Source organism: Dreissena polymorpha, chromosome 3 (assembly GCF_020536995.1).
Source record: "Dreissena polymorpha isolate Duluth1 chromosome 3, UMN_Dpol_1.0, whole genome shotgun sequence".
Taxonomy (NCBI): Eukaryota; Metazoa; Mollusca; class Bivalvia; order Myida; family Dreissenidae; genus Dreissena; species Dreissena polymorpha.
Window position 1 is genome coordinate 29,337,516 of NC_068357.1, and position 27,477 is coordinate 29,364,992.

The following is a 27,477-nucleotide window of genomic DNA, read 5'->3' on the forward strand; positions in this document are numbered from 1 at the left end:
TCAGATACATTCGCACACGAATGGGGTTGAATGACGGACACGCAATGCGATCACTGTTATGACCTCAAACTCCTTTCATGGGCTTGAATGTCACCTCCCGGTGTATGACTTTGCCGTGTTGTTATATGGTTACGATCTCCTAACTTTACTATAAGGCTTAATAGATAGTCGTCTTGTTCAGTGGCAGTACTACAGGACGCCTCATTGTGCAGATCCTGTTTGAGCAAGTTAGGTATAGATTAAGACGATATTTTATTATTTCGGTTGATTATCGATTGGCATTCACGAGTTATCATCAGGCACGAGTGAAAATAGTTCTGTTCTATGATTAGAACTGGATTAAAATCAATAACATATCGAACTGTGTTGACTATTAAAGTGAATTTGGCGGGGTTGGGGACAATACTGATTTAAAAATTATTAAATATGCAGCCCCGCAGTCGGTAGAGCACGAGACTCTTAATCTCGGGGCCGTGGGTTCGAGCCGTACGCTGGGCGCTTACGTGTATTACCTTTTATATAAATGTTCAATATGACACTATAGAAATTAAATGTTCGTTCTGTTTCTATATATTTTATAAATGTTCATTGTGCGAATTAATTTTTACGATTAAATAAACACTTATTTCCAAAGAAAGTGTTTCAGTTTTAGTGTTCTAACGATTATTTATGCTCAAATTATTAAACATGTAAGTGTTACATTTAAAATTATAGCTGCCTGTCAATAATTTGTAACGTAAATCAGCTAAAAGCGGTAAAGACAATTTCAACAATCAATAGGTACGATTAAATTTAATAATATCGTTAAAAATCATCATTCTAAATAAAGAAATGTAGTCCGTATGCATATCATGTGACTTAAACTAGCAATCGGATAATACCAATATATTGATTATACGTTTGCGCTATTTTTAATTTTCAGTTTAAATCTATTTATAGCGTAACGCGGGTATACTGAAATACTATATAAGCCAACAAATTCCATTATATTAAGTCATTGAAATACATAACATACTTCGAATTGTATAAGCGCACAAAAGATTGAAACTAAGTGGACACTTTTGTTGTGTGCGAAATAAATGCGTGTCACGAAGGTTATTTAGAAGTGGAAGTCCTTCTATACGGAAATACATTAACGCATTGTTAAGTATTTAAACCGCTACAGCGCGCACTTGTACCATCCCTATATAAAGGTTGGCATAAGCAGGGCAACACAAATAAACTCTGAAACACACACACAGGGCAACACAAACAGTGCGAGCAGACGTGCGTTTAGATTGCGTGTAGCTACCGATGCAAACCGTGACGCAATAGATTTAGATTTGCTCAGATAATTGTTCACATTTTTATGTTGTATATGTCTTGTTAACAAAACACCCAACGGAAATTAATTTATTATGTGAAACAACGTTTATTGAATCAAGTTACAATTTGAGAAACGGACCAGACGATCTTAACTATTTGTGCGATTCAGGTTGATTGCACCGTTTAAGAAACAATTCATCTACGGACTCTGTCAACGTTCATTCCAGTGTAAAGAGTCGCGGCAAAGCTTTATTCGAGAAATAAAATAAAAACTTCTTTTGAATTTTTCAAAATGGTCGACAAACGAGAACGGAAATAGGTTTTACTATTAAAATCTCAACAATAAATAAAATAAAAATAAATAAGGACCATACAACTCAAGTATGCGCATGAACGAGAAGCGGCGAGGTGAGGTGAAGTGCGTCATCGTCGGCGACGGCGCGGTCGGCAAGACGAGCATGCTGATGAGCTACACCACGGGCGGCATCATGATGGACTACATCCCCACGTGCTTCGACTGTTACACAGGTAGGTGGAACTATATTAGAGTCGTGTTCTGAGAAAACTGGGCATAATGCATGTGCGTAAAGTGTCGTCCCAGATTAGCATGTGCAATCCGCACATGCTAATCAGGGACGACACTTTCCGCTTTTATGACATTTTTCGTTTAAATGAAGTCCCTTTTTAGCAAAAATCCAATGGAGGCGGAAAGTGTCGTCCCTGATAAGCGGACTGCACAGGCTAATCTGGGACGACACTTTACGTACATGCATTATGCCCAGTTTTCTCAGAACGCGATTCATTTTATATGAGCCGCGCTATTGGAAAACCGGGCTTAAAGTGTCGTCCAAGATTAGCTTGTGCTGTTCGTAAAGGCTAATCAGCGACGACACTTTACGCTTTGATTGTATTTTTTCGTTTTAAGTAAGTCTCTTTATAGTTATAGCGGAAAGTGTCGTCCCTGATCTAGAACGACACTTTACGCAAATGTATTAAGCTCCATTTTCTCAGACCGAGGTACATATAGAATTTCTTTCAAATCTTCGTTTTCGTCTGCAAGACCAAGATCAATAATTGTGCTCATTTTTACTATTTTACTAATAATATTTAACTTGCATTACTTCGTTCTCAATGGTGTTCTTAATTAAAATACTTATGGTTTATAGTTTTGTATATGATTAAACAAGTTATCATTACGGTACGCAAATAAAACATACTCGTTCGCTACCAGTAACTTGTGGTAAATGTTGTAAATTTAATCTGTGTGGGGTATTTATATAACAAATAATGATATCTTTCCAGTGGACGTGTCTGTTGGCGAAATGCAACACACCATGAGCATCATAGACACAGCCGGACAGGTTTGTTGTTCAAGTTTATTTCGGAAATTCGAAGTTCATAATAATAAGAACATGGCTAGGTTGTCAAGTGCAATGTATGACAGACAGCAATATATATTATGGGATTTAACGTTGTTAACGTTGTTTATACTGCAGCTTTTATACATATTTCGCGAAGACCATTATTTATAATGTGATACAACTTAAACTGTTTGATAATATCTATTATTAATGGGCGCAACAATTTATGGTAAAAATAAATACTATTTTCACATACAGACAACAACAATGTTTTTTAAACATTTTGATTTAAATAGTATTAACTATTTAATATCGAGTTCTTATGTTAATAAAGGGTCGGCATTCTAGAATGTAATGATATTCGTCTCCATTGCTGTGGTTAAAGGGTCGGCATTCTAGAATGTAATGATATTCGTCTCCATTGCTGTGGTTAAAGGGTCGGCATTCTAGAATGTAATGATATTCGTCTCCATTGCTGTGGTTAAAGGGTCGGCATTCTAGAATGTAATGATATTCGTCTCCATTGCTGTGGTTAAAGGGTCGGCATTCTAGAATGTAATGATATTCGTCTCCATTGCTGTGGTTAAAGGGTCGGCATTCTAGAATGTAATGATATTCGTCTCCATTGCTGTGGTTAAAGGGTCGGCATTCTAGAATGTAATGATATTCGTCTCCATTGCTGTGGTTAAAGGGTCGGCATTCTAGAATGTAATGATATTCGTCTCCATTGCTGTGGTTAAAGGGTCGGCATTCTAGAATGTAATGATATTCGTCTCCATTGCTGTGGTTAAAGGGTCGGCATTCTAGAATGTAATGATATTCGTCTCCATTGCTGTGGTTAAAGGGTCGGCATTCTAGAATGTAATGATATTCGTCTCCATTGCTGTGGTTAAAGGGTCGGCATTCTAGAATGTAATGATATTCGTCTCCATTGCTGTGGTTAAAGGGTCGGCATTCTAGAATGTAATGATATTCGTCTCCATTGCTGTGGTTAAAGGGTCGGCATTCTAGAATGTAATGATAGTCGTCTCCATTGCTGTGGTTAAAGGGTCGGCATTCTAGAATGTAATGATATTCGTCTCCATTGCTGTGGTTAAAGGGTCGGCATTCTAGAATGTAATGATATTCGTCTCCATTGCTGTGGTTAAAGGGTCGGCATTCTAGAATGTAATGATATTCGTCTCCATTGCTGTGGTTAAAGGGTCGGCATTCTAGAATGTAATGATATTCGTCTCCATTGCTGTGGTTAAAGGGTCGGCATTCTAGAATGTAATGATATTCGTCTCCATTGCTGTGGTTAAAGGGTCGGCATTCTAGAATGTAATGATATTCGTCTCCATTGCTGTGGTTAAAGGGTCGGCATTCTAGAATGTAATGATATTCGTCTCCATTGCTGTGGTTAAAGGGTCGGCATTCTAGAATGTAATGATATTCGTCTCCATTGCTGTGGTTAAAGGGTCGGCATTCTAGAATGTAATGATATTCGTCTCCATTGCTGTGGTTAAAGGGTCGGCATTCTAGAATGTAATGATATTCGTCTCCATTGCTGTGGTTAAAGGGTCGGCATTCTAGAATGTAATGATATTCGTCTCCATTGCTGTGGTTAAAGGGTCGGCATTCTAGAATGTAATGATATTCGTCTCCATTGCTGTGGTTAAAGGGTCGGCATTCTAGAATGTAATGATATTCGTCTCCATTGCTGTGGTTAAAGGAGTAATTGCGAGTCTTGTTGTTCTATCTGTTCGTGTTATTTTGAAACTGAATAAATTCTTTTATGACAACTGTATAACGTAAAACACATGTTAACCCATTTATGCCTAGTGGACTCTCCCATCCTTCTAAATTGGATCAATTTATTTCCAAAATTTAGGATGTCTAGTATTTATTTCCAAAATTTAGGATGTCTAGTATATTTATTTCTATATTTAGAATATTTCTTACAGAAATTCCTTTAAGCGTCTCATCTGGGTCTACGCTGTTTGCCAAGGTCTTTTTTCTAGACGCTAGGCATAAATGGGTTAAATATTTCCTGAGGTTTGGGAATTAAAGTGTGGAATTCAAAACGGTGTGCAGTCATTGTAACTAATGCATAGCGGAGACCTATCCTATGTGGGGATGAAAAATATGATGGCTTTTAAATAGTATACGTACGGTAGTCACAATATAATAGTTATGCTACGCGTAATTAAATAAATGTAAGGAAATTCTAGATGCTACACCCACAATTCGTAAGATTTGTGGCTTATTCATTTCACAAACGAGCGCTTTTATAAACCGCACAATAAATCATAAATGTCGCATTACAAATAACAAAAATATGTAAAAACGTCAACAATACTCGCATATCTCGAATAACTATCCGGCTGTCGTCTGCAGCATCCGCCGAAAGGTGTCGTTTGACGTATGTAAATTACTTACAGTCATACAATTAATATATTCTACGACACATTGGTCTGTCAACGTAAACGTGTCAAGCAATTATTTTAATTTGTAAACTATGAGCTGCTGCTCAGAACAAAACAAAATCATGTTTTGTAAAAATTACATTAGTCAAGAAATAAGAAAACATAATTGGACCGTGCTGTGCGTAAAGTGGCGTCCCTGATTGGCCTGTGCAGTCCGCACAGGCTTATCAAGGGACGACACTTTCTGTTTCTATGATAATCTGTGTTTAAAGAAAGTCTCTTCTTAGCAAAAATCAGGTTTATGCTTAAAGTGTCGCCTCTGATTAGCCTGTGCGGACTGCACACGCTAAACTGGGACGACTCTTTACGTACATGCATTAAACCCCCTTTTCATAGAGCACAGCTCTGTTATACGTGAATGAAGTGTAGTATTGTATAGTAGTATGACCACCGTTTCATAATGCACATAAAAATACCTAACTCAACACAAATGTATACGCAACTTCGATCAAGCATCTTCTCACGTGTTGTTATTGTCGCACAAACAAGTAATCAATTAGATTATTCATAATTCTATTAGTATATGAAACTCCCTGTGTTTATTTAGAAACTAAAATGTTCGTACGTTTGTCTACTTTCAGGAGACGTACGATCGATTGAGGACCCTCTCGTACTACGACACCGATATTTTCGTCATCTGCTTTTCGGTAGAAGACGAAGATTCCTTCAACAACGTTAAAACAAAATGGATTCCGGAAATACGTCAGTACCGACCGGGAACACCGTTTATTCTCGTAGGCACGAAACGCGATCGCAGAAACTCTACGTTAGAATCGAGCAGATTGTCAGCGCAGACGACGTCTGTTTCATACGAGAATAAAAGTGTTAACGATACAAAAGACGTTAATTTCGTGTCTGTGAAAAAAGCAAAACATTTCAGTCGAAAGTATGGATCGCTCCGATACATGGAATGCTCAGCTCTTGAGGGAACCGGTGTAGCGGAAGTGTTCTCGGTTGCTATGGAAGTAGCGGTTGCGCCTGTGCGTAAAAGGCCACGTAACTTTATTTCAAGCATTAAATCTATATTTAGAAAGAAATCTCAGTCCAAAAGAAAAATATTTACTTCAAAGCCGGATTGTTTTGAGAATAAGAACATATAATATTCTGATAATACCCGTATGGTGCAATATTTTGTGACTTGCATGCATGCAAAGTGGCAATTTAAATTTTGTTTATAATGTCGCATATTTATTGTGATATTTCACTATATATATTTAAATAAGATATTTTGTTTTATGATAGACACACTAATTTTTACAATATATGTATACTTGTGTAACACTTAAAAAATAATTTTTTGAAATATTGTTAATTCTACAATCCTATAATGTGTTTTTGCTTCAAGAGAAAACGTCATCACCCATTATATTTCGTATTCGATCCTCAAAAGATATCAATGTAGTCTATTTTCACCCAAAGCTCAATACCTCATGTCGAAATTGTATACAATTTTCATTTTCAATCCCAATGTATACATCACAGCGTCTGAGTTGTGCCATATTGTTTATGGTGTAATCAAGTTACGATACAGTATACAGCGTCTGAGTTGTGCCTTATTGTTTATGGTGTAATCAAGTTACGATACAGTATACAGCGTCTGAGTTGTGCCATATTGTTTATGGCGTAATCAAGTTACGATACAGTATACAGTGTCTGAGTTGTGCCACATTGTTTATGGTGTAATCAAGTTACGATACAGTATACAGCGTCTGAGTTGTGCCTTATTGTTTATGGTGTAATCAAGTTACGATACAGTATACTCATGCCAGAAGGAATACATTGTACACGACATACAGACGAAACTCAAATATTAATGGCGGTCTTAATTTATAGTGCTGGCGCCTGAGAATAATGTATGTTAAGTTGGATTTCAGGCCATGTTCAACAGTTTGTCAGTCCATTGCACTGCGGTCAGTTCCCAAACGCAAACTTGTCGTGGGCAAGTGGTTTACCAGTACAAAATGCACATATTTACGCCAGTAACTTATATCTGTAAGACTTAAATCAGGTGTAGGGAGAATAAATGTTGAAAGCATTTCATGACCACTACACAAGTTATATGGCCGGGACGGGGATCGAACCCGCGATCCTCAGATTTAAAGTCGAGCGCTCCACCAACTTAACTAGCCGGCGTCTCATATCAGTCGATCGAACTGTTTGTTCTATCGTGTGTCGTCGCTATATACAAGCCAGCAACAAGTGAGGTTCGGACACTGAATAACAAACCCGCACGTACAAGTAAAAAATCGTTTTAACTTAAAGCGTTTGTTTTGTAGAGCTTGTATGCGCTTATTATAACATTTGTTCCATTCATTATTATATCGACGTTGAACATTTTAATTAGCTTCTTCATCGAAAAAGAAAAAAAACAGTTCAATTTAGTTACAGAGCAAAATTCTATAAGATTAGAGTTCACATTAATTGTTTTAAGCGATTGCATTTGCCTTTATTGCGTTAAACTTGCCGTATTTCTCCATGTGGGTAAAACAGTTTTTGCAATCGCAGTACCTGCACTCAACATTGGACCATACGGACGATCTCAGCTTTGAAGTAACAAGTAACGAAAAATACGCGACCAATTTTCTACATAAGCTATTGCATCAACTTTTTCCTTACCAGTATCACAGGAGCTTGTTTTTTGGAGACAATTACGGGCTCTTTTCAGCAGATCACGTAATTCTTACGAATCATTTTATCAATATGGAAATGGCACACAGCTAACAAATGTAAGTTACAGGGCAAGCTCATTACTTTTTCGAATTATAAAAGAAAACAGAGTTGGTATGCCGAACAGTTATATTACAGTCGCAGGACGTGATGTTTCTTGATATACATGCCTGTTTAAATGAACAAAAAAGTGTTTGCAGAACCGAACGCTGTTTTATAAATTTAAAACGATTATCCAGTTTCTGTGTGAACACATTTAAGAGACAAATATCGGGTTATATAACTCGTCATGGATTAGAACACGATCGCCTTATACGTAGTTTAATATAGCAAGTATGTTATATACAGAAAACCTTGTTGCCATAGATCAAGCGTTTGCAGCTATGTACGTTTGTATAAAAACATTTACCTATGAAACTTTTCAAAACAAAATCTGCAAAGTTGAATCATGGTTCAAACAGTGATGTTGCTTTGTACATAAATAACTGAAATATATCAGTTGACATCTAATGGTAGTGATAAGTGTAACAAAGATACTCTTGCCTATGGGAATATTATCGAGCATATCATCAGCTGCTGTGAATGAGCTCGTTAATTGATTATCATTAAAATCTCGTAAGTAATGCAATTCAAGTTGTATTCTGTCAGAATCAACCTAAGTGATGTCTTCATTAATGTCAGTATTTATTAACATGGAAATGAAAATTACTGTATCGTTTTAAATGCAACTCAATTGTTATACTAACGCACTTAGAAATATGTAGCTGAGCTATTTCTTAAAGTATATTTAGTATTTATTTGTGTATGAAATAATTGAATTACATATTAGCAAACGTAAGGCTATAATTCGTCTATGATTTTACCCATTTGCGATTCTATTTATTTCTATAGAGCAGATATATTATGCATCATTCGCTAAGGAGTTACCAGCATACTTTTTCACACCCTTTTTATACATTCTAATAATATGTAATAATATTATTGTAAAAAGTATATAACCCGTTACTAAGCGGTTTGGTAAATAAGATTATAGCGATGCTCATAGTTCGTTAATACCCGGACGGCTGCCTTTATTAATATTAATAAAACTTAGCTAATTTAAGCATGTAATGCTTAAAATTGGAAGTTAATCTGAGCAGAGGCAAAATCCTCGGTATTATAACTCAATTTAAAAAAGGTTACCTCTGAATAACCCAAGTTTGGGTGGAAGTATATCTTCGGTTTTGATGGTTGCATGGAAAATTTTTAATTAGTATATTGCAGACCTAGTTTCGGATTATATTTGGGACCAGTCGGTATAAGCGACTATCGGCTGTTGACAATAACTTTGTTATACTTCGAAAGTTGCATGATTTCTATGTGATTAAAGTCATTGATACTAGAATAAAAAGTTACAGATGGAATTATGATAAATATGATGTTATGATGTATTTTTTTCTTACAATTGTTCCCAATGCATTTACAGCTCCGCACCATAATAGTGTTGTATTTATTGCTCACGATCCTCATCGTTTAAACTGCATAAATGCAAATGCAGATGCAGATATTGCATATATATATATATATATATATATATATATATATATATATATATATATATATATATATATATATATATATATATATATATATATATATATATATATATATATATATATATATATATATATATATATATATATATTAGCCGCGCTTTGTGAAAATGTGGTTTAATGCATGTGCGTAAAGTGTCGTCCCAGATTAGCATGTGCAGTCCGCAGTTATAGCATTGGGTATTTCGGTAGCAGCTCGGCGTCGAAAAGCGTGTTGTTTAACTTACCGAATCCCATTTATAAAACGCTTGTTCGTGTAAGATACACGCGAATACACTGTCTTTTAAATGTATTCCTGCATCGCTTAATACGATTGTAGAAGTGTTATTTATTACTAATACCACCATAACACATAGAGGATTTCGGACCCCGCGCAAGAGTTTGGGGGTGTTTAACTTGGCGAAATACCCGGAGAAAGCTTATGAGATTTAAAATGTAATAGCTTTCGTTTATGCATAATATCAAGATAAATAGTGTTTCCATTTGCATAATAAAAAGACAAGAGGGTCATGATGTCCCTGTATCGCTCCACTGTTTTTATGCGAAAAAAACGTGCAATGCGCATGGGTTGAAATGTACTCAAGAATGTGACTTTGTCTTTATATCCCTCGTCCCACTGGGCGCTTAAAAGTTGGAAGGGTGAGCATTTTTATATATGGAAAAAGTTACTACCGTGTTAACTAAACAGACTTAAAAGCCCGGGAATTGTTGCACAGGTCCTTTGATTATAACATAGGTACATTTATCTCTCCAAAATATTTTATCGTTCTTTCTATTTCACATATTTTTAGATGCTGAAGATCAAATCTACGCATTTGATATGAAACAGATTCACAAGACCCATATGAATCAAAACGCCTTAACCCTTTACCAAACGACACATTTTGGACTTTCCCAATTTAAAAGAGGTTGTAGACGACAATTAAATTGTAATGGAATATGAAGAAAATTATCAGATAGGGTAGAAATAATTGTGATAAAAGGAGAAATTTCTCATCTTGAGCAATTTCTCCTTTTATCAAAATTATTTATAAAGTTGTCAGCTACAAACCCGTAAAATCCTGTTAGTGTTTGGTAAAGGGTTAATAATCTCTGGTTCCTTCTTAGAGCCTTTCACACATTTATAACAAATACAATATTAGCATCTTTCTTTGTAAAGAATCATCTCAAAATATAATTAACAACCCACACACCCCTTAGGCCAACAGGCCTGAGAATATTATGATAATCTAAAGATTATTTCTTTATATTTATAAATGTATTTAATTAAGTAATACATTTGACTTATAAGATCAATTCATAACTTATATTAAGACAATTATAAAATGGTCAGAAATATATATGGATCGTTGAGCAATTGACAATCATATCCACAATTCATGAGTAACGATTCGCAAATGGAACAATAAATCATAAGTTATTAAAAAGCAGCATATACGATAGTCAAGAACATTGCACTTCATTATTTCCAACACCTTCTCTTGGATACTAAGTTTGAGTTTACCATGCAGTATCATATATTGACTTCTCTTGAAATAATTATGTTTATGGAAGTTGTGTTTTTAAAATCAATAAGATATTATTAAACTGGTTTAAACAAAAAGACATGAAATTAATGTCATCCGAAATATTTTTATCCGGATATATGTTCACTTTCGACATATTTAAATAAAACCCGACTTTTTTCAGTTTATAAGAAAAACATTCATAACACCTTTTCTTACTTCTAATCCTTTGTAAGCAGTCACCATCTGATCTTAAATGGCACTAAATGACAGGGTTTTATCTCATGTTTACAATAAGTTGTTGTTGTTGTTGTTGGTCACAGCCACACGGCCGCAGTAATCTCTCCTGGTAAACGTCATATGTTCAGTTTTGTGACCAAACTTGGTAGAAGACTATTAGATGTGATAACATACCAAATTTGGAAGCCCTATGACATACGGTTATGGACAAGGAGATTTTTAAAGTTTGCACAAAATAGGCCTTATATAAGCAAATTTTCAAATTTTTGACCCCCGGGGCAGGGTCAAATTTGACCCCAGGGGCATAATTTGAAGAAACTTGGTAGAGGACTATTTGATGTCACTACATACCACATTTGGTAGCCCTAGGCTCAATGGTTATGGACGAGGAGATTTTTAAAGTTTTCACAAAATAGGCCTTATATAAGCAAATTTTCATATTTTTGACCCCCTGGGCAGGTTCAAATTTGACCCCAGGAGCATAATTTGAAGAAACTTGGTAGAGGACTATAAGATGTCACTACCTACCAAATTTTGTAGCCCTAGGCTCAATGGTTATGGACGAGATTTTTTTTTAAGTTTTCACAAAATAGGCCTTATATAAGCAAATGTTCAATTTTCTGACCCCCCTCCCCAGGGCTGGGTCAAATTTGACCCCAGGGGAATAATTTGAAGAAACTTGGTAGAGGTCTATAAGATGTCACTACATACCAAATTTGGTAGAAATAGGCCCAATGGTTATGGACAAGAAGATTTTGAAAGTTTTCACAAAATAGGCCTTATATAAGCAAATTTTCAATTTTTTGACCTACCGGGGCATGGTCTAATTTGACCACAGGAGCATAATTTGAACAAATTTGAAAGTGGTTCACCACAGGAACATTCCTGAGAAATTTCATCAGAATTGGACCAGTATTTTAGGAGAAAAAGATGTTTAAGAAAAAGTTAACGCACGGACGAACGCACGCACGCATGACGGACACAGAACCATGACATAAGCCCCGCTGGCCTCTAGCCAGTGGAGCTAATAATACAAAACCCTTTTACCGGTCTTGTAATGGATGAACAAATTCATCCAGACCATTGCATTATCTATATTTATAGAGGCCACCATGGTTTTTGCTTGTAGAGGTTTTCTAACCACAATGTCACATAAGGCTATATGTTAATGATATGTATATGATATGTATATTATTGCAATGAACGTTAGGTTTTGTCCCTTAGATATTGTATTGATGCGTTAAAGACGATGTACAAATTTTAAATGAAATTATCTGCTCTGTTCTCTTATGTTCCTGTTCTGTTACCAGAGGAAACCTATGATTTCGTACGTTTTACAAATCGATTGCAAAATTGGTTTTCATAATCCTATTTAAACCTATGAATTCGTACGTTTTACAAATCGATTGCAAAATTGGTTTTCAGAATCCTATTTGATCCGCGCTGATTATAATGATTTCAGCCGAAAATTAATTTTGGAAAGCAGCCGACCCATTAAATAAAGTAGACAATAAAACTCCACACATTTTATTTAGAGAAAAATTCATCCTATTATTCAATACTTTTTATAACAGACCACTATAAACATACAATGTTTAAATCTGAGATAACTCTCTGGAACGGTCAATACAAGTTATGTGGGGTTTAAACCAGTTTCGAGTCAAGCTGAACCTCACACTAAGCCTAATTTTATTCACAAAATAAACGCGCGCCTTAAAGGGGCCTTTTCACAGATTTAAGAATGTTTTGAAATTTGTCATTCAATGCTTTATGTTGATAAATGTAAACATTGGATCTAAAAAGCTCCAGTAAAAAAAAAAAGAATAAAATTTAAAAATAAAATAAAAAAGTAACCCTCAACTGTGCTCGAACCACTGACCCCTGGGGTCATAGAGTAAAAGTCTAACGCTTAGACCACTCGGCCATCCATGCTCATACAATGAGTAATGTATTTTATACTTTATATAAGTTATCCACAAAATATAACGACAACAACAGAGCTTTCCAAATTATTCAATAATTTCGCGTTTCAACGCTTTATAGTTTTCAGGTTTTTAAATCGTCAAACGATGTATATATATATATATATATATATATATATATATCTATATATATGATCTGTCACGAGATGTCATATCATACCATATTTTGTTAAACGAGTTCAGGAATTTTGTTAGTAAGCGAGCCTTTGGCGAGCTTACTCACGAATATCCTGGACGAGTTTAATAAAATATGGTATGAAATGACAACGAGTGTCAGATCTTTTTTATCACATGCTTTTAAATGAGCAAATTAAATAAATATTTACGCTTACATAATGATAAATCCCGAATGTTGTTTACATTTCGTGACGTCATTTGAAGTTGCAACGACATTTCAGCAAAATAACAAAATACGATTGGTCAATCGAACGAAAACTAAGCCAATGAAAACTCTTAAAAAGTGTATTACACGTGTGTAATATAAAAATATTCGTAATGATTATATTACATGTGAAACAGGGTATGGTGTGTGAATAAATGGATATTTTAGAACATGGAAAATGTTCAGTTTTGGTTATACAATAAATAGAAAAACGAGTGAAGGTTCGCAACTTGTAATATATGTTAAAACTATACGAATCAACAACAGAAAATCAAAATTTCTAGCCTCTGACGACTGAAGGTAAGGGCATCCATCCTTAACTATGTGCCACGTTGTGGGGAAACCCGCTCTTAATTGATGTGCGTAAAGCGTGTTGTCTAATGTCATTTCATTTAACTACAAAGACAGAAAACATGGCAAATATTAATGTACATATCGCATGATAAATTTTAAATTTAAATCACATGTGATGTTATAAATAATGTTCATTGCATTTTTAATTTGCATATTTAAGTTGTCATAATATGTCCATTCGTATAAAGAGAAGAAATTTAAATTTGATTCGGTAAAACATGCGCTTAATTTATAATTTAAGAGAACATGCACAACTGTTTTGTAATCACGATATTGAAGTAGACTACCGCCCAAACGAGTGTTAAGTTCTAAATTACATCAGTGAATTATATATCTAAATTATAAAATTTAACAGTCTGAAACTTTTGTTTCAGAACTCGACCTTTCGTTTATGATATTTTCTTATTATATAGAATATACATTTAAATATTAAATTAAACAAATACACACGCACGATATTTTAAGACAATGAACTTCTTTATTGATATAATTACCAAATGGAGACTTGTCTATGTATTTTATCTCGTATCCTGAATATATTTGAGACCAGTTATTTTTAGTAAATAAATGCATTTCTTTTAAATAAATTTGGGCACGCCTGTTATTTAACAAGTAATGATAATCTTATAAAAAAAACAATTTCTTATAGTTGTTTACAAATATGGTCTTTAATCATGCAGAGTTGGTGGTACATCTGTAAGTGTTACTACCTGTGCATCTTTGAGTGCAAATCTTAATGCTAAGACTGTGGATAGTATGTGACAGAAACAAATACTAATAAAATTCAAAGCGCCTCCATTATAAGTCAGTTACTTCAAATATATTAGTAAGGCTTATTTTCGGTTTCATTAAATTTCGTGTAATGCATCATTTGCAGTGAATGCACATCTGGAAGAGATTTATTTATTACTGTAATTATCACAATACAAAACGTGTGTTATTTGTATTGAGAAGTCATTTGCTGTTGTTTTTTTTGTATTCAATATAACGTAGTGTTGGCAATCTAAAAAGCATAATGCGTTTATAACATGTTCCCTCAATACTTAAGGGAAAAACGTATATAAACCACATGCGTTTAAACGAGTCGAAACGACCGTTGTAATTGAAAAGCCAGTGTGGTGCAGTTGTAACGCTTAAGCTTTTGCTTGTTGAGGTTGTGGGTTTGAACCGATGGGCATACTTATTTCTCTTTGTTGTATTTTATTTTTTCTTGTTTAGATAATTATTTAAAAATAATTATAATTGTTCATGTCATGACATTAACCAAAAAACACACGATAATCGGTGAACTAATTCATTGAAAAAAAATACATCCATGAAAAGATAGAAATGAAAATAATAGAGAATTATATTTTTCGAGAAACCTTTTTGGAAAAATAGACTTTGTGTTATTAATTAGCATAATACCGTTTTTAGCCAAACTAAACAATGAAAAATAAACATGTCATCAACTATTACTTATTGAAAGATGTCAAAACTGTCAATTATCAGTGGAAAAATAACATTAATTACAACGTTGCCATTATTTTCATTTTACAGAATAATATTGTGTCATAAGGGTTTATTTCTTTCTTATATTATTGTACTTTTTTACTGAGTTTATGAATTGTACATACATTTTCATAAAACTGAATGATTAAATGGAAAAAAGTAGTAGCTTTCAAATACAAGTTTCATTATGCGGGTTATCTCTGCAATTTAAACAGTAATTTAATTCTTGAAATTTAGTTTTCGTTAAGGGAGGTATGTGTACGCCGTAGCAACGCAACCTCCGCGCAGAGATTTGACTGGAACCAGCATAGCTTGATCAATACGATTGTATGTGAGAGCAATGAACGACAACTCTACGTGGAGATTGATACCAATTAATACAAATGTTGTCTCCCCTGCTTCAAAATATACATATTCTATTTATCAACCTTTCGATGTAAACACAAAACACTATACATGTACATTGCATTTGATTCAACACGTGATTGCGAATTCAGCTTGTTCTCTATCAGAGACGCAGATACGGACATGTAATGATTATGCAGAATATACACAAGTGAACAAGGTAAGAGTAGACATTAAATCTAAGCTTTGTTTTGCCAGTCAATGGTTAAATTTATGGCCGAAATATTAATGGAACACATATGAGCTAACTGGCTTAAATCAATTCAGCATATAGTTTGTGATAGCCTGATTTGGGCAAATGACTTAATTTTTTCAATACGTGTGTTACATGTCAATTAGTTGTTGTTTTTATCTTTCGCTCACAGGCGCTCGATGGCAATGTTTTTATGCCCCCGGATCGAAAGATCGGGGGTAAATTGTTTTTTGCCTGTCTGTCATTGTATGTGTCTGGGTGTGGGGGGGGATGCGCGTGTGTGTGTGTGTGCGAGTGTGTGTGTTTGTACCAAAACTTTAACCAAAACTTTAACCTTCTTCCTTACTTTTGCAATAGTAAACATAGCAACTTGATATTTGGAATGCATGTGTATCTCATGAAGCTGCACATTTTGAGTGGTGAAATCTCAAGGTCAAGGTTAATCCTTCAAGGTAAAGGTAAAAAAATCAAAGCGGCGCATTAGGGGGGCATTGTGTTTCTGACAAACACATCTCTTGTTTTATTTTATTTATTTAATTACATGTTGTTTATTATAATGCATACACAAACTAAATCAATAAAAATTCTTCCGTCAAAACGTCTTCTTAAAAAAAGGATAGTTCGACTATATATAGATCTATATAAGTGCACATAATGCAATATGAAAATACATGTTAAAGGTAAAAACACAGACAAGTATAAGGCGCTTATTTTGGGTATTCCAGAAGAATAGTATCGCATTCCATAATACATTGTATCAACCATCGTTTATAGACGCCTGTATATTTTTTCGTTCAGGTGTTTAGTCCATAGTGCGGCGATGTATCTGACGGTCGCGATTCTTGCTTTATTGGCAAGCAGTGTGCATGCGCGAATGCCGAATATCCTCATCCTGCTAGCAGACGACATGGGCTACAGCGACCTCGGTTGTTATGGCAACACCAGTGTGCGCACGCCTAACATTGACAGCATAGCGCGGGACGGGGTCAAGATGACCCAGCATCTGACGGCCGCTAGCGTGTGCACGCCCAGTCGCTCCGCTCTGCTGACCGGAAGATACCCAGTGCGGACAGGTAAATATACTTTATGATGTCCATTTAACGCATTAAAGACTTACATATTGCCCCGCCTTAATTATAATTGTGGTTGGGTTTTCCGTCGCAGTTTAACTCCGTACTTAATATAACAAATGTGTGTGCGTTAAAATCCAATTATATGAAATATAATTATAAAAAGTTGAAAATATAAATTTACTTGAAATCATATAAAAACATTTTGATAGTTTAAGATATGTTAGTTTCTTTACAGGCATGGCCCCTAAAGGGATTATGCGCGTGAACCTGTGGCCGTATTCCACTTCCGGTTTGCCCGAGTCCGAGGTGACGATCGCAGAGATAACGAGGCAGGCCGGATATAGGAACGCACTGATCGGTGCGTACATGTATTTTTATGCCCCCGTTTCGAAGAAAAGGGGGTATATAGTTTTCGCACTGTCCGTCGGTCGGTCACACTTCGTGTCCGCTCTCTAATTCACATAGTTTTCATCCGATCCTTACCAAACTTGGTCAGAAGTTGTATCCAGACAATATCTAGGTCAAGTTCAAATATGGGTCATGCCGGGTCAAAAACTAGGTCACGGGGTCACTTAGTGCATTTCAAGGATTAAGCATGGTGTCCGCTCTCTAATTGAAGTAGTTTTCATCTGATCTTTACTAAACTTGGTCAGAAGTTGTATCAAGACAATATCTAGGTCAAGTTCGAATATGGGTCATGCCGGGTCAAAAACTAGGTCACTGTATCACTAAGTGCATTTCAATGATTTAGCATGGTGTCCGCTCTCTTAATTGAAGTAGTTTTCATCTGATCTTTACTAAACTTGGTAAGAAGTTGTATTAAGACAATATCTAAGTCAAGTTCGAATATGGGTCATGTCGGGTCAAAAACTAGGTCACGGGGTCACTTAGTGCATTTCAAGGATTAAGCATGTTGTTCGCTCTCTAGTTTATGTGGCTTTCTGATATATTTTGATATTCTAAGACATTGTTATGCCCCCGAAGGAGGGCATATAGTGATCGGACTGTCCGTTCGTCTATCCGTCCGTCTGTCCGTCACACTTTGCGTTTAGATTTTGAAAAATGCTCATAACTTCTATGTCGCTTCAGATAGCAATTTCATATTTGGCATGCATGTGTATATGGACAAGGCCTTTCCATACGCACACAAACCCCTGTGACCTTGACCTTGAACTTAGGTCCGCGTTTAGGTTCGAAATCTGCGTTTAGGATTTGAAAAAAACCTAATAACTTCTACCAAGCGTTTACACAGTTATACTTTTATGTATTGACAAAGTTACAGTTGGGGGCATCCGTGTCCTGTGGACACATTTCTTGTTTGCTTTTCAATTAATTGGTAGACATCTATACTATTGTAGTAATATTTAGCAAGCCTTTTCCTTTAAATCATGGGCAATGTGGATATATTTATGGTTATTAGCTCGGCTGTTTTCGGAGAACGCCCGAGGTAATGCAGGGCTCGAATTTAACTTTTTTTCTACTTGCAAAACATTGCGAGCAGCTTTAATACCAACTCGCAAAATCAACCACATTCTCGCAAATTTTGCTGGAAACATAAAAAAAGAATGTTTGGACATCAGTTTAGTACTATTAAATCAAAATAAAAAGTACTAAACATACACATTTTATTTCTGCAATCATACAAAGATATCAGTTCCTTGGATCGTATGGATATTGTTTTCAAATATAAGTGTGTCGTGTTCACTCAAAAAAAAAGTTAAAGTGTCAGTTTGGGATATTTTGTAATGGGTTTTCAATTATTGAAACAAGAAATGTGTTTGTCCCCTTCTAATTTCGAGCCCTGGGTATTGTCATAGCCAGCTCGTCGGGTCCATGTCCGCCGTCGTGTCGTCCGCAATGCTAAAACCTTTACATTTTGTTAAGGTTTTGAACATTGGCTCTAAAATCAAAGTGCTTCAACCTACAATTTTGAAACTTCATATGAAGCTGCACCTTGATGTGTTCTACATGTCACACCCATTTTTGGGTCACTAGGTCAAAGGTCAAGGTCATTTTGACCTCTAAAAAAAGTAATTCTGACAAGCTTTTATTTATTCAAAACTGCACCCGCAGCCGAGCGTGGCACCCGTTATGCGGTGCTCTTGTGTTAGTTTTCCGTCTCGGTGATCTTTTTGTACATATACTTACGCAGTGTTTAATTGCATAACAACATATGTTAGTGTTTTGTTATTGTTTTTTTTGTTGTTGATGATTTTTATTTATTTATGTTGTTGTTTACCATGTTTTTCGAAGAAAAAAACTGGTTATTAGATTGGCGAATGTCGGCGGGCGGGCGGGCTGGCGGGCGGAACAAGCTTGAGCGGGCCATAACTCTGTCGTTCATTGTCAGATTTTAAAATCCTTTGGCACATTTGTTCACCATTATTAGACGTTGTGTCGCGCGAAAGAATCATGTCGACATCTCCAAGGTCAAGGTCACAATTTGAGTTTGAAAGTCAAAAATGGCCATAAATGTGCTTGTCTGTGCCATAACTATGTCATGCATTGTAAGATTTTAAAATCATTTGGCACATTTGTTCACCATTATTTGACGGTGTGTCGTACGAAAGAATTACGTCAATATCTCCAAGGTCAAGGTCTCTACAACTAAAAATAGATTGATTTTGAAAATGTAACTATGATTATGAACAATCAGTAACAATGCATATTTTGATTTTGAGTTGTCTCTCTTTATCAGACTTTTTTATGCCCCCCTTCAAAGAAGAGGGGGTATATTGTTTTGCACATGTCGGTCGGTCCGTCCACCAGCTGGTTTCCGAATGATAACTCAAGAACGCTTAGGCCTAGGATCATGAAACTTCATCAGTACATTGATCATGACTGGCAGATGACCCCTGTTGATTTTCAGGTCACTAGGTCAAAGGTCAAGGTCACAGTTACTTGAAATAGTAAAATGGTTTCCGAATGATAACTCAAGAACGCTTAGGCCTAGGATCATGAAACGTCATAGGTACATTGATCATGACTGGCAGATTACCCCTATTGATTTTCAGGTCACTAGGTCAAAGGTCAAGGTCACAGTTACTTGAAATAGTAAAATGGTTTCCGAATGATTACTCAAAAATGCTTACGCCTAGGATCATGAAACTTAATAGGTACATTGATCTTGACTGGCAGATGACTCCTATTGATTTTCAGGTCACTAGGTCAAAGGTCAAGGTCACAGTGACTCGAAACAGTAAAATGGTTTCCAGATGATAACTCAAGAATGCTTACTCCTAGGATCATGAAACTATATAGGAACATTGGTCATGACTGACAGATGACCCCTATTGATTTTCAGGTCACTAGGTCAAAGGTCAAGGTCACATTGACAAAAAACGTATTCACACAATGGGTTCCACTACAACTGACAGCCCATATGGGGGGGGCATGCATGTTTTACAAACAGCCCTTGTTTTCTAATTGAAATCAAGGTCAATTTTACACAAGAGGTTTAACAATACACATTTTGAATTGTTTCCCTTTATCAGACTTTTTTCTACTGAAAACCTGGTTTTGTGACAATTTTGTCCCTTGTTTTGTTGTTGTTTTTGTGTGTGTGTTTGTTTGTTTTTTTTTTGTTTCTTGTTTGTTTTTTTTCGGGGGGGGGGGGGGCTACATTCTCGGTAACTGTAGTATAAATCCCATGTCGGTTGTCAGGCAAGTGGCATCTTGGTCTCCATAGAGACCGCCTGGGCGACCACGCCCACCACCCGCTCAACCAGGGGTTCGACCACTTCTACGGACTCATAGGTACCAACTTGGTCGACTATGGACACGAGTTCAAGGTCGTCACACATGCTCGTCCATACTGGTAGTAATATGCAGCTCCCATTGAACCATTTTTGCATTCAAGTCTTCACGTTTTACTTATTAAATATTTTAAATTATCCCGCACCCACAAAACTACTTTAAACATTCTGTGAATCATTTCTCTTTTATAAATTACGAAACGAGTTTAAAGTCGATTTATATATTCCAAGATTTTCATGAGGAGTTTTGTGAATAGCAGCATAATGTGTGTTCTTTCAAGGGAAATATTCTAATAAATCTTCTTTCGAATACCATTTTACATTTTCCGGAAAAATTAAGATTGGTGACATTCCATAACATACTTAAAATGAAACTTTTCAGAAAGAACTTATGACATTGTATTATTAATGAAGCTGTGTGTATTTATTCTCTGATCATACGCCGCAGGTACGGTGAGCTTTTCTCCATCTGGGCCGTCACCGTCACCGCTCTAGTGTGTCTGCTGAAGTTTCGTTACGTTGGTCCGGTGACGTTTCTACTAGCGTTCATGTTCTGGACGCTGCCCGTGTACGCCATCTATTTCCTTTTCGACAACATGGAGCTCTTCACGAGCTTCTTATTTCGAAACCACCTGCTTGTTGAACAGCCAATCAGATTGGCGGGTTTGAGTCAGCGTCTTGTGAACGAGGGACTCGAGTTTATGCGGAACGCTACCGACAACGACCTGCCATTCCTTCTGGTGATGTCCTGGGTTCATATGCACGTGGCAATAAAGACAAGCATAGAATTTCATGGTATGTTAATTTAGTGTTATCATATTGTAAATATAGACTATTATAGCTCGTTTTTAAAAGAGAAAGGCTTACATGGCGAGGCAAACCTCTCCTTGTAAATCTTTCATCAGCTCATCGGATAAAATGGACAAAATAAATCACATGTACACAAAAACATTTACCTAATACAATGTATTCTATATCTTACTACATGTATATGTTTTATTTAAAATTAATGTAGGTGAGACAATCAAATTATTAACGTTTAATTTTTTTAAACAATAGCAAAAACAGATTAAATTAAATGAATTTACCCTTTCGTTATAGCATCAAAATTATTTTTTCCGGGTACGCCTACGGTTAAGTCCTCAACTATTGAAAAAAACAGCGTTACGAGGCAGAATAAAGAAATATGCAACGATTCAAATGTATACAGCATTTAAGTGTTACTCATTCAAGAAGAAAACAAAAGGTTTTGGTTTTACTAAAATTTTCTTTTCACCAAAGCAAACGATCAAACACAAAATGCCTGCCATTTTAAAGTGTGCTTCCCTGCGTCAAGCATAATGCAGCATTCATTATCGCCAATAATATCAATTTTAGTTTGTTCACAAAAGTTCTTCAACATAAATAAGTTAGCTCGTTTGACACATTTTTACTCACTTGCATAAAAAGTCGAGCCTCTACTCTATATTGATGTCCTAATAAAAAAAATGCATTTAAATTACCGTATATATCTAGTAAAGTTTTGATCATTTCCATACGAAATAAATAAAACACGTGTTCATCGCCATTCTACTTTACTTATATAAAACAGTTTCGTGTAAGAAGTCCAGAAGGATATAATCAATTTATCAAAGAAATGAAAGTCGAAAAATAAACCAAAACTCACCAACATTATAAGATTAAATACTCTTGTTAAGTCTATTAGACAGTTCTCAAACAGTCACTTACTAGTATTAAAAAAACACTTAATTTTAAGCCTTGCTTTATTCGAGTACATTCTACATTTTCATGAAATATAAATACAATCACGCCGGTTTCATTCGAGCAATGCATATATTTAAACACTTGTATTTGCAATTCATGGTTTTACTCCATCCAAAAGCACACGAACACTTCTAATTGTACTGCAAATGCGTTTCGAAATGCCGAGACACTTGCATAATTGAATTTTATTTGACGGTCCCCGTGCATTCAGTTGGAAAATAAAAAGAAACGCTGTATTGGATTGATTTATAACGGCCATTATTCTTACGCTATACACTGATATGAAATGCGTACATTAAATGTATATACTAGTATTCAACTTTAATACGTAAATTAGTGTATTACATCAATCATGATGATCGAGTATTGATATAATAAAGAACGTTCTTTCTCAAATTTACTGTGGAAAAAGTAGTTTGTGTTAAGAATGCACTGGTTGGTGTCGGATAAACTCTGCCCTTTCATGAAAAGAATTACACCAACACGCATAGTTTCATCCTATAAAATCATTTAGCTGAAGGATCAATATTTGTATTCCTACCATCGGCTTTTCAGGATGGTTGGGAGGCGTATACCGATTGGCCCTTCTGTCCTGTTGTAGTTATATGTTCTCATGTATGGTTTTTATTTAACGATATACATGTATAAGTTATGTCGCGAAAGGTCTGTATGTTTAGTATACAAACAAACATAATATATATACGTGTTATGAAACGTTTTAAATTATAACTTGGTTAGCTTGAGAAGTAAATTAAGTCGCATTGTGCTTTTTTCATAAATATAAAAAAAATGCTACAGTTACATTTTGCAAGAAAGACATTTATCCATTTTTCAATAATGTAACTCAATCTAACATTAACGTACCATACACGTGTATTTCCTTGTTAAGGTAAGAGCTGTCTCGGTCGCTATGGTGACGGCTTGCAGGAGCTGGACTGGTCGGTGGGGGAGATGCTTCGGGGACTCCGGGATGCCGGTGTCGAGGAAAACACTCTCGTCTACTTCACTTCCGATAACGGGGGCAACCTCGAGATCGGCGCAGACGGAGGATACAATGGGCGCTTAAAGGGTAAGGTTACTTATTGTTAATGGCCGGCATATGTTATTCAGATGATTGGTAACGCACCAACTACGCCGTATAATTAGAAACGTAAGATTAATTTTGAACTGATTCTAGCCCCTACGTGTATTTCTATGAGAATGGTTCCTACTTTGTCTAGAGATCGGAATTATTATAAACACTTTTTACAATACAACTATAAGATCACCCATAAAAAATTAGGACTGGCATTTAAGTATCAGTTATGAATTGCCTCACATCTACAGGCGGCAAAGGTCACGGTGCCCCTGACGGTGGCATCCGGGTGCCGGGATTGATGAAGTGGCCTGGAGTTCTGCGTACCGGGGCCGTAACCGACGAGCCGACCAGCCAGATGGACATCATTCCGATAATAGCCGACGCCGTCGGAGTGCCGCTTCCTGTTGACAGGAAGTACGATGGGAGAGGAATCTTGCCACTGTTGAAAGAGAAAGTTGCTATATCGCCACACGAGTTCTTGTTTCATTACTGCGGAGATAAACTGCACGCTGTAAGATACAGGCCTCGAACTGGTGAGTCCATGATGTGCGCTGTGTGCTACTCGCAGTCTAAATATGTTGTGGTCATTTAGCTCTGGTTACTGGTTAGTGTGCTCTTATTATGAACATGGTTATTTATGATTGGCTATTGATGTCAAACTATGACATTGGCCGATAAAAACATTGTGATTGGTGGTTACTGTGGTCAAATTACACCGGCGTATCAGTTGTTTTGTGGTCAGTAATTCTTTGTGACATGAAACTTTATGTTATTAGTATTATGGCATGTTCGAAACGTTCATCAAAACATCTAGATTCCTCAAGGTTATTCTATTTAAAATGGTAATCAATATTAACGCAAAAACACAGCTTGTGTATCCTATTGCATCCATATTGCACCTGTGATAGGTCGCTCTTTACCTGTTCATAAAAACTGTTAATAATTAAGTTTTAATTAAATCTGTTCTTAGGTCACACCACGTGGAAGTATGTCACGCACACCCCGTCTCTACTTCCGGGAAGGACCACGTGCAGATTTATGTGCAGCTGCAACAACGCGGTCCCATTAGCCACTCCAGATGTTTACGATATGACATCAGATCCTGGCGAAACAACGCCAATCGAACCAGAATCAAAAATGTATCGGGAGATATCGGCCGCTGTAGAGAGCGCGATCCGAGAGCACGTGACCTCTCTTGACCCCGTGGAGAGCCAGTTCCGGTGGGACCGCCTGGTTCCTCGCGTCACGTGGCAGCCGTGCTGTAACGGAATATTTCCATTCAACTGTGACTGTGTGGATAAGAAATTTGAAAACGCGAAGTCATAAAGTCGGCATATTTAAATAAATATGTGTATTTGCTGTACTATGATAAATTGTTTCATTATGATATTATAACATACCGTTTCGTTGATTGCTACAAAATAAATAGAAGTGTAGTTGATGATGTCCTTCCGTGCTTGAGGATGTGTTGTAAGAGGACACGGAGTGCGTGCCAATACTCTTAGCTAATTGAGTAGAACAGACGAAAGTCATGAACACATTTTGACCAGTTCATCAGATACATTCGCACACGAATGGGGTTGAATGACGGACACGCAATGCGATCACTGTTATGACTTCAAACTCCTTTCATGGGCTTGAATGTCACCTCCCGGTGTATGACTTTGCCGTGTTGTTATATGGTTACGATCTCCTAACTTTACTATAAGGCTTAATAGATAGTCGTCTTGTTCAGTGGCAGTACTACAGGACGCCTCATTGTGCAGATCCTGTTTGAGCAAGTTATGTATAGATTAAGACGATATTTTATTATTTCGGTTGATTATCGATTGGCATTCACGAGTTATCATCAGGCACGAGTGAAAATAGTTCTGTTCTACGATTAGAACTGGATTAAAATCAATAACATATCGAACTGTGCTGACTATTAAAGTGAATTTGGCAGGGTTGGGGACAATACTGATTTAAAAATCATTAAATATGCAGCCCCGCAGTCGGTAGAGCACGAGACTCTTAATCTCGGGGCCGTGGGTTCGAGTCGTACGCTGGGCGCTTACGTGTATTACCTTATATATAAATGTTCAATATGACACTATAGAAATTAAATGTTCGTTCTGTTTCTATATATTTTATAAATAATGTTCATTGTGCGAATTAATTTTTACGATTAAATAAACACTTATTTCCAAAGAAAGCGTTTCAGTTTTAGTGTTCTAACCAGGCCCGTACCCAGGCACTGGGCCCAGGGGCCCGGGCCCCCCCAGCTGGCTGTCGAGTTATGATTTTTTAATAATGGGCCTACTGCAAATTTTCTCACATGAAAGGGCCCACAGTACACTTCCCTGCAATACAAATGTGCAGATTTGTTTTATTGCCCCTGATACACAAGGCACTATTAGCGCTAATTTACTCGCCAGTGGAGATAAGCCCCTAGGCATTGTTTTCTTATCACCTTGTACACACATCCCCGATCTGTCAATTACCCATTGTGCTCAATGCTTCATCTTTTGATGGTGGGTGTAACACGTCTTTTGATTGGACAAGGAAAGAGAAACAGCGAATGGATGGAACTGATACAGAAGGTCGTAGGTCTGAACGATAATAGTGTTTTCTCTTTTGAATTCAAACCTCCTCTAGAGTCACAGCTTATTAAACATTTCTGTGAAAACTGTCTTGTAGATGATAAACATTTTATAATGAATTTACTTTGAAATTTTATATAGAGGAGGTTTGATTTCAAAGAGAAAATACTAGTAGGTTATGTCAGTTACTGACAAATAACCATAGCAGTATTTTCTCTTTGAAATCAAACCTCCTCTACAGTCATACTTTATGTAACATTTCATAATAAAGGTTTTTTTGTTTCAAAGGTTGCTTTTACTTCTTTATAAAGTGTAATACATTTCTGAAATCTAAAGCTTTAATCATGTGTGTGCATTTCACACCAAGGGGTCGTTGATAAAGCATGTCACGCTTTTTTTCCCATTTTTACCCCGGCATGTCACAAACTGTTACACAATCTTGGACCCCCTTCCCTAAAGTACGTAACAAACTCTCACTTTCGAACATTTTTTTAAAATTAATACTTAATTAAAATTTAATCTGAAACTCAAATCACTATTAAACCGTATTGAAATTTCACTTAACGGTAAAAGAACTTTCACATTACAGGCTTTTATAACTGTAGGGTTGTTACGATGAGCAGTATGAATATTTATCCACGTGTTAACCTCTAATAAAAACGAAATTATAATTTAGATTTTCTTTCAACCCTTTTCTAACTAAAAATGGAACAGTCCAATTATTTCGTCATTGAAATCTGTGTGGAGGTTGTGCCTATTGAATAAGCCGGCCCAGCCAAGTTGCCTATAAAACATTCGAACAACAGAATCAGGAGATACGCAATTCGTCTTATTTTGACATAAAACTAATTCAAATGTTTCACAAATTTTTGAAAATTATTTTAAATTCTACTAAACAAATAATAAATAAATTATGCATTTTTTTAAATAAAGGTGTGACATCACACAGGGCCTGACTCCCCTCCCCCATTTCACAAACTGTCACTTTCTTACTCATCATCCCCCCACCTGGAGCGTGACATACTTTATGGACGGCCCGTAATGGTTAAAGCTTTAGACTTCAGAAAGGTGCTGATTTACTTGTTATATATCCATAAATTTATAACACAACATATGTTTCTATATGCATTAAAATTCACCTTGAACAGTGCCTAATAACAAAAATCTATTCGGAAGGGGCAACCCCTCCCGCACCCTCCCCGTTTGGGCCCCCCCCCCCCCCCAGTCAACATTTCCTGGGTACGGCCCTGCTAACGATTATTTATGCTCAAATTATTAAACAT

At 36.2% G+C, this 27,477-nt stretch overlaps 2 protein-coding genes and 1 long non-coding RNA gene across 5 annotated transcripts in view; 2 read left to right on the top strand and 1 right to left on the bottom strand.

The window, feature by feature from the left end:
- The window catches only part of LOC127873454 (arylsulfatase D-like), a 34,589-nt gene extending 8,783 nt beyond the window's left edge, over positions 1-25,806 (top strand). Inside the window, exons 1-8 of one of the 3 annotated variants that reach the window (XM_052417332.1) lie at positions 15,759-15,909; positions 16,741-17,015; positions 17,251-17,373; positions 20,679-20,832; positions 21,219-21,565; positions 23,424-23,603; positions 23,861-24,145; positions 24,583-25,806. In XM_052417332.1, coding sequence (XP_052273292.1) covers positions 16,763-17,015; positions 17,251-17,373; positions 20,679-20,832; positions 21,219-21,565; positions 23,424-23,603; positions 23,861-24,145; positions 24,583-24,938 — 1,698 coding nt within the window. In that variant the 5' untranslated portion in view covers positions 15,759-15,909; positions 16,741-16,762 and the 3' untranslated portion in view covers positions 24,939-25,806. Of the gene's footprint in view, positions 1-15,758; positions 15,910-16,740; positions 17,016-17,250; positions 17,374-20,678; positions 20,833-21,218; positions 21,566-23,423; positions 23,604-23,860; positions 24,146-24,582 lie in introns of those variants that run through there. The other 2 variants (XM_052417333.1, XM_052417334.1) reach the window with 2 other exon arrangements.
- Positions 1-25,806, bottom strand: LOC127873466 (uncharacterized). Its single transcript, XR_008046170.1, has 2 exons — positions 25,679-25,806; positions 1-512 (listed from the first exon to the last, which is right to left on the bottom strand). It is a non-coding gene; the product is annotated as an uncharacterized LOC127873466 (long non-coding RNA).
- On the top strand, positions 1,237-6,673 carry LOC127873460 (uncharacterized). The gene is made up of 3 exons (XM_052417343.1): positions 1,237-1,833; positions 2,608-2,666; positions 5,713-6,673. The coding sequence occupies exons 1-3, from the start codon at positions 1,689-1,691 to the stop codon at positions 6,229-6,231; spliced, it is 723 nt and encodes a 240-aa protein (XP_052273303.1). The 5' UTR covers positions 1,237-1,688; the 3' UTR covers positions 6,232-6,673.
- Positions 25,807-27,477: the final 1,671 nt, after the last annotated feature.

Bases quoted from the DNA above. Each gene is read 5' to 3' on its own strand.
- LOC127873460 (XM_052417343.1), top strand. From the start codon at position 1,689: ATGCGCATGAACGAGAAGCGGCGAGGTGAGGTGAAGTGCGTCATCGTC. The intron at 1,834-2,607 runs GTAGGTGGAACT...ATATCTTTCCAG, and splicing joins GTGCTTCGACTGTTACACAG to TGGACGTGTCTGTTGGCGAA. The intron at 2,667-5,712 runs GTTTGTTGTTCA...GTCTACTTTCAG, and splicing joins TCATAGACACAGCCGGACAG to GAGACGTACGATCGATTGAG.